The sequence below is a fragment of the Somniosus microcephalus genome, chromosome 12 (genome assembly GCF_052327205.1).
Source record: "Somniosus microcephalus isolate GS21.2 chromosome 12, FLI_Smic_1.0, whole genome shotgun sequence".
NCBI lineage: Eukaryota > Metazoa > Chordata > Chondrichthyes > Squaliformes > Somniosidae > Somniosus > Somniosus microcephalus.
The window spans coordinates 165,864,684-165,885,904 of record NC_140998.1 but is presented as its reverse complement, the minus strand read 5'-3'; the positions used below and the strand labels follow the sequence as shown (position 1 = coordinate 165,885,904).

At 47.4% G+C, this 21,221-nt stretch overlaps 1 protein-coding gene across 1 annotated transcript in view; it reads right to left on the bottom strand.

Annotated features, from left to right (window-relative positions):
- paplna (papilin a, proteoglycan-like sulfated glycoprotein) overlaps positions 1-21,221 on the bottom strand; it is a 216,004-nt gene that overhangs the window by 22,246 nt on the left and 172,537 nt on the right. The window contains exons 14-20 of the mRNA XM_086002352.1: positions 19,070-19,246; positions 16,802-16,952; positions 12,746-12,832; positions 11,225-11,531; positions 8,653-8,761; positions 7,363-7,492; positions 3,532-3,856 (exon numbers count right to left, since the gene is read on the bottom strand). Of these exons, the coding sequence (XP_085858478.1) occupies positions 3,532-3,856; positions 7,363-7,492; positions 8,653-8,761; positions 11,225-11,531; positions 12,746-12,832; positions 16,802-16,952; positions 19,070-19,246 (1,286 nt within the window). The remainder of the gene's footprint in view (positions 1-3,531; positions 3,857-7,362; positions 7,493-8,652; positions 8,762-11,224; positions 11,532-12,745; positions 12,833-16,801; positions 16,953-19,069; positions 19,247-21,221) is intronic.

The window sequence follows — 21,221 nt, the reverse complement described above, 5'->3', positions numbered from 1 at the left end:
GGTTCAGGGCAGTCAGAACATGGCTATGCACCAGGCTGGGAGAGCTGGTATACCAGAGGGATGAGCTTCCCTTGGCCACCTGCGCTTCTCCTGTCTTTGACTTTTGTGTTGAAATAACAATTGTGAACACCACGGATAGAGGGTTTTGACACTGCATCTAACTAACTGTATCTGCCTTGGCAACGCCTAGTGTGAACGCCAGATCCCCAAACTGTGTGCCTTTGCTCCCGCTGCCAAGTGCTGCTTGATGGGAGTGCAGATCGGAGAATTGGGCAGTGTCATGCACTTGGTTTTCTGATCTGTGCTCCAGTCAAGTGAAGCTCCACATTGGGAGCGCAGCCTCGCAATTTTGGGGCTTGGGTAGAAGGGTGTTCAACTGCCCAACACAGATGTCCAGCAACTTGGCGAGCACAAATTCATAGAATTTCACAGCACAGAAGGCGGCCATTTGGCCCATCATGCCTGTGCCGGCTCTTTGAAAGAGCTATCCATTAGTCTCACTCCCCTGCTCTTTCCCCATAGCCCCGCAATTTGTTTTCCCCCTTCAAATATACATGCAATTCCCTTTTGAAAGATACGATTGAATCTGCTTCCACCACCCTTTCAGGCAGTGCATTCCAGATCATCGTAACTTGCTGTGCAAAAAATTTGCCCTCATGTCACCTCTGGTTCTTTTGCCAATGATCTTAATTCTGTGTCCTCTGGTTACAGATCTTCCTGCCACTGGAAACATAGAAACATAGAAGATAGGAGCAGGAGTAGGCCATTCGGCTCCTCAAGCCTGCTCTGCCATTCAATGCGATCATGGCTGATCTTCCAAATTCAGTACCCTGTCCCTGCTTTCTCCCCATACCCCTTGACCCCTTTAGCCTTAAGAAATATATCCAACTTCTTGAATATATTTAATGAATTGGCCTCTACTGCCTTCTGTGGTAGAGAATTCCACAGGTTCACCACTCTCTGGGTGAAGAAATTCCTCCTCATTTCTGTCCTAAATGGCTTACCCCTTATCCTTAGACTGTGACCCCTGGTTCTGAACTCCCCGACCATCGGGAACATCCTTTCTGCATCTAGTCTGTCCAGTCCTGTCAGAATTTTATAAGTTTCAATGAGATCCCCTCTCATTCTTCTAAACTCCAGCGAGTATAAGCCCAATCGACCCAATCTCTCCTCATACGTCATTCCTACCATCCCAGGTATCAGCCTGGTGAATCTTCGCTGAACTCTTTCCATGGCAAGAACATTCTTCCTCAGATAAGGCGACCAAAACTGCACACAATACTCAAGATGTGGTCTCACCAAAGCCCTGTACAATAGCAGCAAGACATCCTTGTTCCTGTACTCAAGCCCTCTCGCTACAAAGGCCAACATACCATTTGCCTTCTTAACCGCCTGCTGCACCTGCATGCTTACCTTCAGCGACTGGTGCACAAAGACACCCAGGTTTCGTTGCACTTCCCCTTCTCCCAATCTATTGCCATTCAGGTAATAATCTGCCTTCCTGTTTTTGCCACCAAAGTGGATAACCTCGCATTTATCCACGTTATATTGCATCTGCCATGCTTCTGCCCAATCACCCAACCTGTCCAAATCATACTGGAGTTTCTCGGCATCCTCCTCACAGTACACACGCCCACCCAGCTTTGTGTCGTCTGCAAACTTGGAGATAATGGCCCAGAAATTCGGGTCTCCATTGGTGAGTACGCACGGGGTACTCACCAGTAAGCCCAATGGAAGTGCCGGTTTCCTGCATGCACTGCACATGCGCGGGAAACCGGCACTTCCGTTCCCCTGAAAGCAGGGGTTCAGAGGTCGAATGCATGCGCATCGAACTTCGTTCTTTTTTTTACAGGTTTTCCCGGGAGGGTAAGACTCCAGAAGTTAGACATATAAAAAGCAGGCGTAAGGCCTGCTTTTTACAAGGTAAGTGGTGAATTAATTAAAATTAAAACATTTTTTCCACAGGTTTATTATTTTTAAATACTTTAAAGAAAGGTAAGTTTATTTTTAGCCCTGTTAGAAAATAAAATTATTTTTTTCAAAAATTTAAATTATTGTTTAAAATAGTTATTTCATGTAATTTATAGTTTATTTAAATTTTTTTTATTGTTTTTTAAATTTATTTGAAGATTTAGTGATGTTATGGGGCCCATAGTATTTCTAAGTTTTGACAGGTCTTCCTGTCAGACTTATGAATGGAGCATTCCCTGCTCCGATTGGCTCCCCATGGCCCACGTGATCCCAGGGGACGCATCGAACTAACTGTGCCCCTGGGATATGCAAGCACTGCACGCCGGCAGCTGGAGCAGGCCCCAGATTGAAATTCCACGGGGGCCCACAGCTCAATGGCCGGCGCGCAAGGTAAGTGCAGGTCGGGGGCTTGCACCCGCGGGAAGCCCCCGACCCGAATTTCTAGGCCATTACATCTATTTCCCTTGTCTAGATCATTAATATATATTGTGAATAGCTGGGATCCAAGGACCGTTCCCTACGGTACCCCACTAGTCACTGCCTGCCACTCGGAAAAAGACCTGTTTATTCCAACTCTTTGCTTTCTGTCTGCCAACCAGTTCTCTACCCAAGTCAATACCTTGCCCCCAATCCCATGTGCCTTAACTTTACACGCTAATCTCTTATGCGGGACCTTATCGAAAGCCTTCTGAAAGTCCAAATACACCACATCCACTGGTGCTCCCTTATCTATTTTACCAGTTACATCCTCAAAAAATTCCAGTAGATTAGTCAAGCACGATTTACCTTTTGTAAATCCATGTTGACTTTGTCCGATCCTGTCACTGTTTTCCAAGTGCTCTGCTATTACTTAAGTACCCTAGGATGTAGATTATCAGGCCCTGGGGATTTATCGGCCTTCAATCCCATCAATTTCCCTAACACCATTTCCCTACAAATACTGATTTCTTTCAGTTCCTCCCTTTCATCAGACCCTATGTTCCCCGACATCTCTGGGAGGTTATTTGTGTCCTCCTTTGTGAAGAGAGAACCAAAATATGTATTTAATTGATCTTTCATTTCTTTGTTCCCCATTATAAATTCCCCAGATTCTGACTGCAAGGGACATATGCTTGACTTCACCAATCTTTTTCTCTTCACATATCTATAAAAGCTTTTACAGTCAGTTTTTATGTTCCCTGCAAGCTTACTCTCGTACTCTATTTTCCCCTTCTTAATTAATCCCTTTGTTCTCCCCTGTTGAATCCTAAACTGCTTCCAATCCTCAGGTTTACTGCTTTTTCTGGCCAATTTATACGTCCTCTCCTTGGATCTTATGCTATCCCTAATTTCCCTTGTTAGCCATGGTTGAGTCACCTTTTTTGTTTTATTTTTATGCCAAACTGGGATGAACAAATTCTGTAGTTCATCCATGCGGTCTTTGAATGTTTGCCATTGCCTATTCACCGTCAACCCTTGTCTCTCCTGATTTACTCTATTAAAAACCTTCATCGTTTGTGTGTGTTTAAAAAAAAAGATACAGCAATTAATTAACATATAATTTGGTAACAATAGCACTACCTGTAAATGGGTTGTTCTGGTTGAGGTTGTACAGGTTCCCTGTTCGGAGAAAGCACGGGCAGCAGATGGGACTCGGAGTGACGTCCTGTGTGAGGTACCCACCAGTGTGGTAGTTCACCCGGCGTGTTGGTCGATCCACTGTGGACGCTCGATCTCTTGCACCGACTCAGGCACTCCTCCTCGGTGTCGAAGTTGTTCTTGTTCCCGTGGCACCCTCCGTACCAGAAGCGGTTACAGACCGCGGCGCCTGGGACGAAGAACCATCGGACTGTCCAGTCTGTGCATGGGCCGTTGGCGCTCAATAACAAGCACATAGCTGGATAAGCTGCAATAAGCCCCCACACCCCAGTAACATAGCAAACGTTAGATATTTCACCAAGGCTATTTGAGGGTAATTACGTAGTCTACCGCTTCGTAAACTTGAGCTCATTCAACCTTGGTGCTGTGTTTGACCCCGAGATGAGCTTCCAACCACATACCCGCTCCATCACCAAGACCGCCTACTTCCACCTCTGTAACATCGCCCATCTCCACCCCTGCTTCAGCTCATCTGCTGCTGAAACCCGTTGTTCCCTCCATAAACTTAAGCTAATCCAAAACACTGCTGTCCGTACCCTAACTCTCACCAAGTCCCGTTCACCCATCACCCCTCTGCTCGCTGACCTACTTTGGCTTGCAGTCTGGCAATGCCTCGATTTTAAAATTCTCATCCTCGTTTTCAAATTCCTCCATGGCCTCACCCCTCCCTATCTCTGTAACCTCCTACAACCCTCCGAGATCTATGCACTCCTCGAATTCCGGCCTCTTGAGCATCCCCAATTTTAATAGCTTCACCATTAGCGGCCGTGCCTTCAACTGCCTAGGCCCAAGCTCTGGAATTCCCTCCCTAGACCTCTCCGCCTTTCTACCTCCCTTTCCTCCTTTCAGGCACTCCTTAAAACCTACCTCTTTGACCAAGCTTTTAGTCACTTGTAGTATCTCCTTATGTGGCTCGGTGCCATACTTTTGTCAGATAATCGCTCCTGTGAAGCACCTTGGGACTTTTTACTACGTTAAAGGTGCTATGAGACTAGGCTCTGCTACATCGGCCTAGCACACACTTGCTCTCGAGTTCTGTTGCTGTTTCCAGATCAGGAATGCCTTGCGCTTGTGGCTTATCAGCTCCTGGATCTCCTGGTCGTTCTCGTCGAACCAGCCTTGGTGTTTCCTGGTCGAGTGACCGAGCGTCTCTTCACAGGTGCTGATTATGGAGGCCTTGAGTGCAGACCAGGCGCTGTGGACACTCTGTGTCTCTGAATCACTGGGAGTCGTCAGGTTGGTTGTGAGGCGCAGGCTGAATAGGGCTTTCTTAGCAGGGTCTCGGAGTGTTCCAGCATCGATTTTCCTGCGGCATTGCTTCTGTTGCCACCGCTGTTTTGGGGCTACGTTGATGGAGATGACAGAGCGGATTAGGCGGTGGTCTGTCCAGCAGGCGTCAGCTCCTGTCTTCGACGCGAGTGTCCTCAACTCCATCCCGCAGCATGCTACCCGCCACCACCTCAGCACAACCCCAGCCCGGCATGAGGTTGAAAAGGCCATCCGACAACTGAAGAACAACAAGACCTCAGGAGCAGATGGAATCCCCGCCGAGGCGCTAAAACATGGCGGAGAAGCACTATTGGCGCGAATACATGAACTCATTTCTCTTATTTGGAAGGGGGAGAGCATGCCAGGGGATCTCAGATACGCCGTAATCGTGACCATTTTCAAGAAAGGTGACAAGTCCGATTGCGGTAATTACAGAGGAGTTTCCCTGCTGTCTGCCACAGGGAATGTCTTTGCAAGAATCCTCCTCAATCACCTTCTTCCAGTGGCTGAAAGCGTCTCCCAGAGTCGCAATGCGGATTCCGCCCACTAAGGGGCACAATGGACATGCTCTTCACCGCGCGTCAACTACAAGAGAAATGCAGAGAACAGGACCATCCGCTTTACATGACCTTCTTTGACTTCACAAAGGCCTTCGACACTGTCAACCGTAGGGATTATGGAGTGTCCTCCTCAAACTCGGCTGCCCTCAAAAGTTTGTCACTGTCCTCCGCCTGCTTCACGACGACATGCAAGCCGTGATCCTGACCAACAGATCCACCACAGACCCAATTCACGTACGGACAGGGGTCAAACAAGGCTGTGTCATCGCACCAACGCTCATCTCGATCTTCCTGACTGCAATGCTCCATCTCACCCTCAGTAAGCTCCCCGCTGGAGTGGAGCTAATCTACAGAACAAACGGGAAACTGTTCAACCTCCGTCGCCTCCAGTCCAGGTCCAAGGTCGTCTCATCCTCTGTCATCGAATTACAGTATGCAGACGTTGCTTGTGTCTGCGCACACTCTGAGGCCGAACCCCAAACCATCATTAACACCTTCACCAAAGCGTACGAGAACATAGGCCTTACACTAAACAGCCGTAAGACAAAGGTCCTCCACCAATCTGTCCCCGCCACACACTACTGCTCCCCGATTATCAAAATCCATGACGAGGCCTTGGATAACGTGGACCACTTTTCATACCTTGGGAGCCGACTGTCAACAAGGGCAGACGTCGATGACGAAGTCCAACACCGCCTTCAGTGTGCCAGTGCAGCCTTCGGTCGCCTGAGGAAGAGTGCGTTTGAAGACCAGGACCTCAAACCTAGCACCAAGCTCATGGTCTACAGAGCAGTAGTGATACCCGCCCTCCTGTATACTTCAGAGACATGGACCATGTACAACAGGCACCTCAAAGCACTGGAGAGGTACCACCAACGCTGCCTCCGCAAGATCCTGCAAATTCATTGGCAGGATAGGCGCACCAACATCGGTGTTCTCGCTCAGGCCAACATCCCCAGCATCGAAGCTTTGACCATGCTCGATCAGCTCCAATGGACGAGCCACATCGTCCGCATGCCCGATACGAGACTCCCAAAACAAGCGCTCTACTCAGAGCTCCGACACGGCAAGAGAGCCCTAGGTGGGCAGAGGAAACGCTTCAAAGACGCCCTCAAAGCCTCCTTGAAAAAGTGCAACATCCCCACCGACACCTAGGAATCCCTGGCCCAAGCCTTCACAAAGTGGAGGAGAAGCATCTGGGAAGGCCGAACACCTCCAGTCTCTTCGCCGGGAGCAAGCGGAAGCCAAGTGCAAACAGCGGAAGGAGCGCACATCAAGCACCCCACCCACCTACCTGCCCCTTCAACCACCGTCTGTGACAAGAGACTGCATTGGACTCATCAGTCATCTGAGAACTCATTTTTAGTGTGGAAGCAAGTCATCCTCGGTTCTGAATGACTGCCTAAGAAGAAGAAAGGTGCTATATAAATGCAAGTTGTAACAGATTTGCGGTCCATTCTGAACATGTTCACCAAAAAGTGAGTGTGATCAGCGAGGGAAGTGATTGGATACAAAAATCTACAGCTGGGACTTGTTGATTTGTACACAATCCCCGCACTGAGGTTCTCAATCTCAACCGCACTTCAGTCATAAGAAATAGGAGTAGACCATTTGGCCCCTTGAGCCTGTTCCGCCATTCAGTAAGGTCATGGCTGATGTTCTACCTCAACTCCAGTCAAAGCACAAAGCAGGCAGCTTCCTGCAGAAAAGAGGGGCTGATCTGCTCAGTCACATGCCCCCGAGCAACTGGTTTCAGAGTGCAATAAGCAGGTGCCTGGTGCAAGTCACCCATCTGCTTGGAATACACACTGGGCACCGAGAGGCAACAGAATGGGGAGACAGAAGTAGAGGGATTCTCACCTTTAAACAACTGCACATTTTGTAAAGCAGCCCCGGGTAACTAAAAGAATAAGATCCCACTTACGGTGCCGGGGGCCATTCCTGCAGCCTTCTCCATTTGGTCCAAGTGCAGAGGTAGATTCATCATGGCAGCAGCCGAACATGGAGCTCCGACAGTCACCTAATGGATTGTCCCGAACAGTGACCCGCGATTCCTACATTAAGTACATAAAGTAGTTGAATTCAAAATATTTCTCCCCCCCACCCCCGCGCCCAAATTTCCTTACCTCAACGTGTTGACTTACAACAACAACAACAACTTTATTTTGCGCCTTTAATGTAGCAAAGTGTCCCAAGGTGCTCCATGGGAGAATTAGACAAAATTTAACACTGAGCCACAAAGAGATATTAGGGCAGGTGACCAAACGCTTGGACAAAGAGGTAAGTTTAAAGGAGGAGAGGCAAAGCGGTTTAGGGAGGGAATTCCAGAGCTTAGGGACAAGACAGCTGAAAGCACGGCCACCGATGGTGGGGCGAAGGGAGTGGGATTGCACAAGAGGCCAGAATTTGAGGAACGCAGAGATCTCGGAGGGTTGTAGAGCTAGAGGAGGTTAGCGAGAGAGGGAGGGGCGAGGTCATAGATGGATTTGAAAACAAGGACGAGAATTTTAAAATCGAGGTGTTGCCGGACCAGGAGTCAATGTAGGTCAGCGAGCACAGGGTTGATGGGTGAACGGGACTTGGTGCATTGTGTGCCTAGTGGTGAACATATTTAACAACACTGAGCTCGACAGTCCAAGGAGGCCTCGGGTTCAATCCTTTGTGCTGCGTTCATGGATGTTGAAGGTGCTACAATTGGCCTCAGTTTCCCCTCTAGCCCAGGAGTAATATCAGCTAGCGTTGCTGGTCCTGATCATTACTCTGTGACCCCCCGCCCCCCACCCTACCTGAAGGTGTATGTAGGAGGGCCTCTGATGAGAACAGGATCAGGTTTGGACGGGCTGGCTCCCCACTCCCCCATCTCCACCCCCACAGACAGACACTCAATGTCTCGGCTCACACATGAAGAACAGTTATCCGGGAGATTTAAGGGATAGGTGTGTCAGTGAAATTGTACCCAGCAATAGTCACAGGATTCAAGAGAAATGGGGTGGGGGACTGGGGGGTGAGATTTAACAATAAAAATGAGACAATTTGTATCAAGAAAGAAATGTGTACATAACTCTCTCATTGTGAGATATTGCCCCAGATATTTTCATTTAAATGAGCTTTTCATTCCAGTGAAAGGCCAGTCCAAATTCTACCATTGCTTTCTGCTGCTGTTCAATTCTTCAAACATTTTATAATGACATATAAGAGTCACTGATGTACTTACAGAGGTTTGTTGGCCATTTCTGTTATAATAATCGTCTGTTGAATGTCTCGAACACCCAGCCTGGTTATATCCTTTTGCTGACGTCACTCCATCAGGACAACATCCATACCTGATCATTTCAAAAAATATCATTCCATAATTTAGAACATATTAACACCAAACACTAGCCTAATTAAACTGGTTTAAAATGGGTCCCTGTCAGTAGACGACTAATATTTAAACAGCACGGGAGACAATAACAGGGGTGAGGCAGAGGCTTCCTCAATTTGCAGCAAAGTCATACACGCGGGTATAAAGAACGCATTTACGATTGCACCACAAATAGCGAACGTAAGAACATAAGAAATAGGAACAGGAGTAGGCCATTTGGCCCCTCGAGCCTGCTCCGCCATTCAATAAGATCATGGCTGATCTTCTACCTTATCTCCACTTTCCTGCACTATCCCCATATTCCTTGATTCCCTTAATATTCAAAAATCTATCAATCTCTGTCTTGAATATACTCAATGACTGAGCCTCCACAGCCCTCTGGGATAGAGAATTCCAATGATTCACCACCAACTGTGTGAAGAAATTTCTCCTCATAAGAAATAGGAGCAGGAGTAAGCCATCTGGCCCCTCAACTCCACTTTCTGTCCGCTCTCCATATTCCTTGATTCCCCAAGAGTGCAAAAATCTATGTATCTCAGCCTTGAATATCCACAGCCCTTTGGGGTAGAGAATTCCAAAGATTCACAACCCTCCGAGTGAAGAAATTCCTCCTCATCTCAGTCTTAAATGGCCTACCCCTTATCCTGAAACTATGCCCCCTAGTTCTAGACACTCCAGCCAGGGGAAACAACCTCTCTGCATCTACCCTGTCAATCTCCTTCAGTTATCTTCCCCAAGGCACTTATTCTTTATTGATTACTTTGTCTTTTTGATATGAGTGGGCCTGGAGGTTTGGAAAGGGCCGTTCTTAGCGCTGTAAATCTTACATTTGAACACTGAAACCTGTTGATCATAGCATTCCGAAGCCCCAAAGTAACTAGGCCAGGGATTGAAACTTTAAATTTCCTGCAGCCCAGGGCCTCCATGGTACTCAACCGTTAGGCCCATAAACCACGAAAGAAAGTAGTACATGAGGCTTCGTTAGGGCTGCCCACCCTCCAGGATTGCCCTGGAGTCTCCAGGAATTAAAGACCAATCTCCAGGACACTGCTGTGAGTGACCCAGGACAATCTCCAGGACACTGCTGTGAGCGACCCAGGACAATCTCCAGGACACTGCTGTGAGCGACCCAGGACAATCTCCAGGACACTGCTGTGAGCGACCCAGGACAATCTCCAGGACACTGCTGTGAGCGACCCAGGACAATCTCCAGGACACTGCTGTGAGCGACCCAGGACAATCTCCAGGACACTGCTGTGAGTGACCCAGGACAATCTCCAGGACACTGCTGTGAGCGACCCAGGACAATCTCCAGGACACTGCTGTGAGCGACCCAGGACAATCTCCAGGACACTGCTGTGAGTGACCCAGGACAATCTCCAGGACACTGCTGTGAGCGACCCAGGACACTGCTGTGAGCGACCCAGGACAATCTCCAGGACACTGCTGTGAGTGACCCAGGACAATCTCCAGGACACTGCTGTGAGTGACCTGGGAGAAAAATCACAGGAGCGGTAAAAAATTCAAATTTTCTTTGAACACTTTTGTTTACTAGCTATAAAAGTATCTGAGATGGGGGGGAAAAAAAAAGGCCGTTAGACTGACAGTCAAGAATTATCCAATAGGATGATGAAGGGTCTGTTCACTTTCCATTTGGCTGCGGGAAGGCGGGGCTCCACGAGGATGGACGTGTCGGGCAACCAATGGGGGGGCAGGCGGTCAAGTGATGAAACCTCCAGGAATCCGTCAAACCAGAGTTTGCAATCCTAGGCTTTGTTGACCTGCGTACACTACCCTTTCACTGTCAGGTATTTCCCCCAACATGTTCATTTAATGAGCTTTTCATTCCAGTAAAAGACCAGTCGAAATTCTACCATTGCTTTGTTGTTTACGACACAGACTTCAGCCTTGCTACATGTCGAGGGTAGCTCAAAGATAACTGCCTAAACTTGGGGACATGATGACCAGGTGCTGAGAGGGACAGTAATGATCTCGCTGGTTACAATTTACACAGGTGACGGAGTGAAACGTCCGGCAAGAAACAAAAGAAGAAATATTTGCATTTATATAGCAACTTTCACGACTTCTGGATGTCCCAAAGCACTTTATAGATAAAGAAGTTAATTTGAAGTGTAGGAAACACGGCAGCCAATTTGCGCACAGCCAGGTGCCACAAACAGCAGTGTGATAATGACCAGATAATCTGTTTTTTTATAGTGATGTTCGTTGAGGGATAAATATTAGCCAGGTCACCAGGGAGAACGCCCCTGCTCTTCTTCGAATAGTACCATGGAATCTTTTACATCCACCTGAGAAGGCAGAGGCGAGACTGCTACCACTGAGCCACGGCTAACACCCATTGCAATTGCACAGACCATGGGGACAATGGCTATTAAAGGTTCCCCGCTGATCTAGCCATTACCTGCTTTTGTAGCAGGGGATCGAAGGACAACCCTCCCCTCCTGGTCCACTAGCTGGGGCATAACCATCTGGACAGCAGCCGTAAGGTTCAACGTTACAATCTCGAGACTCTGGGACCATCAGCTCCTGCCGTGATTGCTGGTTGCTGTGCTGGAATCTTGATGGGTCAGAGACTGGTCTAGAAGCAGGCGAATCCGATTCGGAAATGTAGTGGTAAAATCTCGAGTGGTCCCACTCATTTCGTTGTGATGGAACGGGAAGGAGGTTCGTCTCGGTTCGTTCCGGCAGGAAGTTCGGAGAATATCGTTCTGAAATTTGGAGAAAAAAAATAACCAGTCGCCAAGTAGCAACATGCTGAAGTTAAAAATCCAGTCCTGTCGGACAGTTTTACTACACACTTTCAGCTTTGCAAAATGTGTAATATTACTAGGATGTAAAGTCGACAAATCAAATTTAAAAAGAACTAACTTTCATTTATATAGCGCCTTTCACAACCTCAGGACATCCCCAAGTGTTTCACAGCCAATTAAGTACGTTTGAAGTGTAGTCACTGTTGTAATGTAGGAAATGTGGCAGCAAATTTGCGCACAAGCACTCAGTACTGCACCGGAGTGTCAGCCTAGATTGTGGGCTCAAATCTTTGGAGTGGGACTTGAACCCACAACCTTCTGACTCAGAGGCGAGTGTACTACCCACCGAGCCACAGCTGCTTGGTACATTGGTATCAAGGGATGAGGAGTAAAGGCGGGTAGATGGAGTTGAGATACAGATCAGCCAGAATCTAATTGAATAGCGGAACAGGCTGGAGGAGCTGAATGGTCTACTCCTGTTCCTATTTCATCTCGCTTCTTCCATTTTGCATTTTTAAATGGGAGAAAGGAAGAGAAAGAAAATGTATGATGTGACTGGCAAACTTTCTCATTGATTCAACCAGTGCTACTCTTTGGTTGAGGGTATCAAGGGATATGGATCAACGGTGGGTAAACGGAGTTACGGTACAGATCAGCCATGATATAATTAAATGGCAGAGCAGGCTCGAGGGGCTGAATGGTATAATGTATGTACCTTTAAGGGGAGAACTACTTTTTACAGCTCCTGTATACTGTAGTACCGGCAGTGACCACACCTGTATATAAACCCTGAGTAGGGATCTGTACAGTTAGTTCTAGAGTAACCCTAATTCAGTAAACACCTGTTGATTGTTCCCTGCAGTCTCTTGTCTAATTATTGAAGGACACAACATCAAGATACACGGATCTAACAAATGGCCTTCTCGTGTTCCTTTGTAATTTCTCTCTTTATAACCCAGGGCCACTAAGACCAATCGTAGTGTGCCTACTGTCGCCGTGACTGAGGTCAGCTAACCCGCCACTGAACGGGATCGAACTTTGGATCGTCCTCGTCTGTACGGTTTAGACTGAAGCTCAGCCATTGGATCAGCTGCCCACTATTTCCATGCAAACATTTGTTACTTGTACAACACACAGAGAAGGTAAAGTAAGTTCAGAAAGCCGCAACTCACCGGAGGATGGAAGAAATCCAGTATACGGGATAGTCATTAACTCTTCATCAGGATCGAATCCCGTGGGATCCGGAAAGCTTGGAACCGCTGGGGGAGTAAGGAAATAGAATTAACAAAAAAAAGACAGGATTCAACTTAAAATGACACAAAACTTGATCAAAAGTATCTGAAGTGGAAATAAATCCGCTGTTAACATTGCGTATACTGTAGGCTAATAATTACTTGTGCCTCGTGCAATCATTTAATGTCCGAGATATTTTTTATGTTTTGTGCTGATTAACACTATGATTGAGAGTGAAAAGAAAGGCTTTCATTTCTATAGCGCCTTTCACAACCTCAGGACGTCCCAAAACACTTCACAGCCAATGAAGTACTTTTTGAAGTTTAGTAGTGTTGTAATGTGGGAAACACAGCAGCCAATCTGCACACAGCAAGCTCTCACAAACAGCAATGAGATCATGACTAGATAATAGGTTTTAGTCATGTTGAGTGAGGGATAAATATTGGCCAGGATAACTCCCCTGCTCTTCTTCGAATAGTGCCATGGGATCTTTTACGTCCACCTGAGCAGGCAGATGGGGCCACGGTTTAACGTCTCATCCAAAAGATGGCATCTCTGACAGTGCAGCTCTCCTTCAATGCTGCACTGAAGTGCTCAATTTGCAGATGTCTGACTAGAAACTGGATTGGTTGGGAAACGTGTGTGGACATCAGGTCAGTACTGGACTAAGCTCCGTGGTCAAATAGCCAGAGACCCATTTTTACATGCAAAATGGTCAAAGTGAGATATTCCCAGCACTCAGACTCCAACTCCCTCGAGGGATACAGCTGGAAGGGCTCAGCATCTCTGGTACCTCACTGAAAAAGCCCCTATTCATACACGAATCTGGACGGCGAGTACAGGCAGGGTACCCCACACTGGAGGGTATCAAAGCCAAGTCCGATCCCATCCTCATCCAGCATCTACACAGAGGCACCATCAGGAGTGGGAGCAGAAAATGCTGAAAATACTCAGCAGGTCAGACAGCATCTGTGGAGAGAGAAACAGAGTTGACATTTCGGGTCGATGACCTTTCATCAGAACTGGAAAAAATCAAGATGCAGCAGGTTTTAAGCAACTACAGATGCAGGGGGGGAGGGGAGGAAAGATTAAAAGGGAAGATCTGTGATAGGGTGGAAGGCAGGAGAGATTAAAAGACAACTGGGATGATGGTGCAAGACAAAAGGAGATGGTAATGGGACAAGAAACAAAAGATGACTCTAGAAAAGGTGTAAATGGGAATGACCATCTCCTTTTCCCTTGCACCATCAGCCCTTTTGTCTTTTAATCTCTCCCGCCTTCCATCCTATCACAGACCTTCCCTTTTGTTCTTTTCTCCCCTACCCCTACACTTGCTTAAAATCTGTTACATCTCTAACTTTTTCCAGTTCTGACGAAAGGTCATTGACCTGAAACTGTTTCTCTCTCCACAGATGCTGCCTGACCTGAGTAATTCCAGCATTTTCTGATTTTATTTCAGATTTCCAGTATCCGCAGAATTTTGCAATTGTATCAGGAGTAGGAGTTCCAGCCAATTATCCTTCCCTAATCCCAGGCCACTGCACCCAAACTGCTGCACTGTGACCAAGACCAGACAACTGGGCAAAGACAAAGGGATCAATCCTGGGACTTTCCCGATCTGGACGGTTTACAACAACAACAACTTGTATTTGTATAGCGCCTTTAACGTAGTAAAACGTCCCAAGGCATTTCACAGGAGAGTTATGAGACAAAGAATTTGACACTGAGCCAAATAAGGAGAAATTAGGTCAAAGAGGTAGGTTTTAAGGAGCGTCTTAAAGGAGGAAAGAGAGGTAGCGAGGCGGAGAGGTTTAGGGAGGGAATGCCAGAGCTTAGGCCCTAGGCAACAGAAGGCTGGCCACCAATAGTTGAGTGATTATAATCAGGGATGCTCTAGAGGCCAGAATTAGAAGAGCGCAGATATCGCGGGGGTTTGTGGGGTTGGAGGAGATTGCAGAGATAGGGAGGGGCAAGGCCATGGAGGGATTTGAAATCGAGGCGCTGCTTAACTGGGAGCCAAAGTAGGTCAGCGAGCACAGGGGAGATGGGTGAACGGGACTTGGTGCGAGTTAGGACACGGGCAGCCGAGTTTTGGATGACCTCAAGTTTACGTAGGGTAGAGCGTGGGAGGCTGGCCAGAAGTGCATTGGAATAGTCAAGTCTAGAGGTAACAAAGGCATGGATGAGGGTTTCAGCAGCAGATGAGCTCAGGCAGGGGTGAGACGGGCGACGTTATGGAGGTGGAAATAGGCCGTCTTAGTTATGGCGGGATATGTGGTCGGAAGCTCATTTCAGGGTCAATTATGACATCAAGTTTGCAAACAGACTCGTTCGGCCTCAGACAGATGCTAGGGAGAGGGATGGATTCGGTGGTTAGGGAACAGAGTTTGTGGCGGGGACCGAAGACAATGGCTTTGAATTTCCCAATATTTAACTGGAAAATATTTCTGCTCATCCAGTACTGGATGTTGGATAAGCAGTCTGATAATTTAGAGGCTGTGGAGGGGTTGAATGAACTGGTGCTGAGGTAGAGTTTAACCACCAGAGGGATAGAATATCACGGGGGTGGTCCCCGATCTCCTGCTGTGTAACCAGGGAAGGATTGGCGGAAATCCGGAGAAACGGCAGGAGACCAGGAAGTACTTCTTCGCACAAAAGTTGGTGGAAATCTGGAACTCTCTCCCTCAAAAGGCTGTGGCTGCTGGGGGTCAATTCGAGCTTTCAAGACAGAGATTGATACAGTTTTGTTAGGTAAGGGTATTAAGGCGAGTAAATGGAGTTAAGATACAGATCAGTCATGATCTAACTGAATGGCCTCCTCCTATGTTCCACACAAGAACACGTGCAATGGAATCCAGCTACAAGCATTCACAGGTAGATGGAGACCCAATGGCAGCTGGTGGGATCCACAGAAATGGGGATCTCCAATGATACTTCACATTAGAGAGCAACCTGATACATGGACTCCCAATTGGTCCCTGGACTCCTCCTATGGATTACTGCCATGGTATTTTGATCAACCTCTGCCGGACTCCAGCTGCCAGTGTAGTCAGTATCAAACCGCTACCATCGGTTCAAGAAGGCCCACCATCACCTTCTCAGGGTAACGAGGGATGGCAATAAATGCCGGCCTTGCCCATGACGCCCACATCCCGAGAATGAATAAAAATAAGATTGTTTTTATGCTGAATAAAGAGGAACAATACCCAGAACTGTCAAGAGGAAATAATGGTGTGGAGATGCCGGAGTTGGACTGGGGTGGACAAATGTAAGAAGTCACACAACACCAGGTAATAGTCCAACAGCTTTATTTGAAGTCACAAGCTTTCGGAGCGCTGCTCCTTCGTCAGGTGAAGTGGAGAGATGCATAAAGACACAGCTTATATAGTCAGAGAATAATGTCAGATGTTTACAGGTAATCTTTCTAACTGCCATTTATCACACCTCGGCAGAGAGATAATCACAGCAATCAAAGGTCTGAATGGTGTCCAAACAGGTCAGTCAGGAAAACATTACATCAAAGAACAATGAGGTGGGGTCACAAGGGGTCAAATGTTGCAGATGCTGGGGTCTGTGTGAAAAACAAAAAAAGACAAAAAACATTTCCAGCAAAAAAAATGTTTTTTGTCTGTTTTTTTGTTTTTCACACAGACCCCAGCATCTGCAACATTTGACCCCTTGTGACCCCACCTCATTGTTCTTTGATGTAATGTTTTCCTGACTGACCTGTTTGGACACCATTCAGACCTTTGATTGCTGTGATTATCTCTCTGCCGAGGTGTGATAAATGGCAGTTAGAAAGATTACCTGTAAACATCTGACATTATTCTCTGACTATATAAGCTGTGTCTTTATGCATCTCTCCACTTCACCTAACGATGGAGCAGCGCTCCAAAAGCTTGTGACTTCAAATAAAGCTGTTGGACTATAACCTGGTGTTGTGTGACTTCTTACAAGAGGAAATAAAATGAAGTAACTTGCCAACATTGACTCACCCTGTGGCAGATAGCAGGGCTGAGTGTTGCAATCCTCGATTTCACGTGGATAGATCCTTGGATTGCACTTCTGTGGGTCCTGATAATTGCGATCCTGGTCATAGCAGATCACCTGCCGTTTCCGACGGCCCGAGTCACAGCTCTTAGAGCACTGCAGATACAGAATCAATGGGCCACACATCGCCAAACTCTCAGTTTATCATTTTAACAATTAGATTTTTCTCTCATCCTAATAAAACATCACAAGATTGCAAGAGAGGTTCCAATTGAAAAAGCCTTTCAGCCCATTTAAACTGAGGTCCCATCTATTCTCTCAGGTGGAAATAAAAGATCCCACAGCACTATTGGAAGAGGAGCAGAGGAGTTCTCCCTGGTGTCCTGGCCAATATTTATCCCTCAACCAACATCACTAAAATAGTAATACAAAAGCAAAATACTGCGGATGCTGGAAATCTAAAATAAAAACAGAAAATGCTGGAAATACTCAGCAGGTCAGGCAGCACCTGTGGAGAGAGAAACAAAGTTAACGTTTCAGGTCGATGACGGGAAAAAGTTGGAGATGAAACAGGTTTTTAAGCAAGTGTAGGGGTAGGGAAAGGGGGGGGGGAGGAAAGAACAAAAGGGAAGGTCTGTGATAGGGTGGAAGGCGGGAGAGATTAAGAGACAAATGGGATGATGGTGCAAGGCAAAAGGAGATGGTAATGGGACAAGTTAAGAATGATCGCTCCACTCCCACTCTGACCTCTCCATCCTCGGCCTCTTATACCGTTCCAATGAAGTTCAACGTAAGCTCGAGGAACAGCACCTCATCTTTCGATTAGGCACTTTACAGCCTTCTGGATTCAACATCGAGTTCAACAATTTCAGACCATAACCTCTGCCCCTATCTTTTTTTCTCGACTCTCACATGGCAGCTGTCGATCATTCTGCCATTGCCATTTACACTTCATCTAGAGTCATCTTTTGTTTCTTAACTTGTCCCATTACCATCCCCTTTTGCCTTGCACCATCATCCCTTTTGTCTCTTAATCCCTCCTGCCTTCCACCCTATCACAGACCTTCCCTTTTGTTCTTTCCTCCCCTCCCCCTTTCCTTGCCCCTACACTTGCTTAAAAATCTGTTCCATCTCTAACTTTTTCCAGTTCTGATGAAGGGTCATCGACCTGAAACGTTAACTCTGTTTCTCTCTCCACAGATGCTGCCTGACCTGCTGAGTATTTCCAGCATTTTCTGTTTTTATCACCAAAACAGATGATCTGGTCATTATCACATTTCTCTTTGCGGGAGCTTGCTGTGCGCAAATTGGCTGCCGCAATTCTTACATTACAACAGTGACTAGACTCCAAAAGTATTTCATTAGCTTTAAAGTGCTTTGGGACGTCCTGAAGTTGTGAAAGGCACTGTAGAAATACAAGCCTTTTTTTAGCTTTCCGTCCTCTTGAGGATTGGCCGAGAACTGGAAAAGCTCAACCAATTGAGGCCGTGAGCTGAACTGGCGGGACACCCGTTGACTCAAGTTCATAGCATCCCAACACGGAATCAAACACAAACTGAAAGTCAATCCTTTGACTGCCTCACCTTTGCTACTAAAAGTGGAGCATTGGCAGTAAGAAACTCTATGGGTCTGATGTCAATCCTCCACAATGAACCTCTGGAGCAGCTGAACCTTGCCAATTATCACACACCAGCATCAATGAAGATCTTGCCCACAATGGCCTAGAAATTGGCCCACACAGCAGACGTTTTTCAGGCGCTACTCGAACTAAGACCCCAACATAGTGGACAGGAAGCGCGCGCGTACATTTCAATCTGGAAGAGTGCCGGCCACCATTTTAGGTAAGGACAAATAAGAGGCGTCCTTTACCCACGCCTGATGCATGCGTTAGACTCTTTGCATATGCACCAACTCCGCACAGAGTGGGCAATAATCCTGGGACTTTCCTGGCCTGTGCAGCACAGTTAATCATTGATAAACTCACGGGGGAGCAACTTCTGACTTTGTCTTTTCAGTGACATTGTACATGTCAACAAAGTCACATCTTATCCACATCACAAACAAAGTCGCCTTTTCCGGTTAATAAAATACGTTGCTCCAAAATTCCAATGTTTTGAAATCCGTGCCCCCCTTCCCCATTCTGTACATCCGCTGACCAACATTTCAAACTCATTATGCAAAGGAAAATACAGTCATTATATATTCATTTAAGCTAAGAATCGTCTGATTCTCTGGTCCAGGACCAAGAAAGGAAAGATATTTTGCAAACTCACCAGGCCCCACGCCCCAATGTGCCAAGAGAAAAAGTCGGAGCAGGTATCGAGGGCACAAGGCTGGGTGGCCGAGGGCTTCAACTGAGAAGAGCAGGCAAAGTCTGGCATCTGGCCACCCGACTGGGACATGCACAAGACAGACCTGGTCTGAATCCCCTCACCGCACGTTACTGAGCACTGCAACAAGACACAAGAGACATTGAGCGGCTTGCTAAAGGAAGAATCAAATAGCTAAAATAAAACAATGTTGCCATGATAATTTCAGACCAGGAAGATCCCACTTTTGTCTCTCCAATTTTATCCTTTCCTCCTCTCTAGGCATATACTTTTGTTGGGTTTCAGTCCCACAGACACCATCTCCTGTTGGGTTTCAGTCCCACAGACACCGTCTCCTGTTGGGCTTCAGTCCCACAGACACCGTCTCCTGTTGGGTTTCAGTCCCACAGACACCGTCTCCTGTTGGGTTTCAGTCCCATAGACACCGTCTCTCATTGGGTTTCAGTCCCATAGACACCGTCTCTCATTGGGTTTCAGTCCCATAGACACCGTCTCCTGTTGGGTTTCAGTCCCACAGACACCGTCTCCTGTTGGGTTTCAGTCCCACAGACACCGTCTCTCGTTGGGTTTCAGTCCCACAGACACCGTCTCTCATTGGGTTTCAGTCCCATAGACACCGTCTCTCATTGGGTTTCAGTCCCATAGACACCGTCTCCTGTTGGGTTTCAGTCCCATAGATACCGTCTCCTGTTGGGTTTCAGTCCCACAGACACCGTCTCTTGTTGGGTTTCAGTCCCACAGACACCGTCTCTCATTGGGTTTCAGTCCCACAGACACCGTCTCATTGGGTTTCAGTCCCATAGACACCGTCTCTCATTGGGTTTCAGTCCCATAGACACCGTCTCCTGTTGGGTTTCAGTCCCATAGATACCGTCTCCTGTTGGGTTTCAGTCCCACAGACACCGTCTCTCATTGGGTTTCAGTCCCACAGACACCGTCTCTCATTGGGTTTCAGTCCCACAGACACCGTCTCTCATTGGGTTTCAGTCCCACAGACACCGTCTCTCATTGGGTTTCAGTCCCACAGACACCGTCTCTCATTGGGTTTCAGTCCAATAGACACTGTCTCCTGTTGGGTTTCAGTCCCACAGACACCGTCTCTCATTGGGTTTCAGTCCCACAGACACCGTCTCTCATTGGGTTTCAGTCCCACAGACACCGTCTCTCATTGGGTTTCAGTCCCAGAGACACCGTCTCCTGTTGGGTTTCAGTCCCACAGACACCGTCTCCTGTTGGGTTTCAGTCCCATAGACACCGTCTCTCATTGGTTTCAGTCCCACAGACACCGTCTCTCATTGGGTTTCAGTCCCACAGACACCATCTCTCATTGGGTTTCAGTCCCACAGACACCGTCTCTCATTGGGTTTCAGTCCCACAGACACCGTCTCTCATTGGGTTTCAGTCCAATAGACACCGTCTCTCATTGGGTTTCAGTCCAATAGACACCGTCTCTCATTGGTTTCAGTCCCACAGACACCGTCTCTCATTGGGTTTCAGTCCCATAGACACCGTCTCTCATTGGGTTTCAGTCCCACAGACACCGTCTCTCATTGGGTTTCAGTCCCACAGACACCGTCTCTCATTGGGTTTCAGTCCCATAGACACCGTCTCTCATTGGGTTTCAGTCCCATAGACACCGTCTCTCATTGGGTTTCAGTCCCATAGACACCGTCTCCTGTTGGGTTTCAGTCCCATAGACACCGTCTCCTGTTGGGTGTCAGTCCCACAGACACCGTCTCCTGTTGGGTGTCAGTCCCACAGACACCGTCTCTCATTGGGTTTCAGTCCCACAGACACCGTCTCTCATTGGGTTTCAGTCCCATAGACACCGTCTCTCATTGGGTCTCAATCCCACAGACACTGTCTCCTGTTGGGCTTTAGTCCCACAGAAACCGTCTCTCATTGGGTTTCAGTCCCATAGACACCATCTCCTGTTGGGTGTCAGTCCCATAGACCCCAGCTGCTCTCCAGCATCTACCCAAGTGCTCAGTCTTCATGTGTGAGCCTAAGCCAAACCCGTTCCTATTCTCATTCAACTGCATCCAACTGCTGCCCAGGTGATGAGCGAACTCAGCAATCACTGGGTATCAAACCT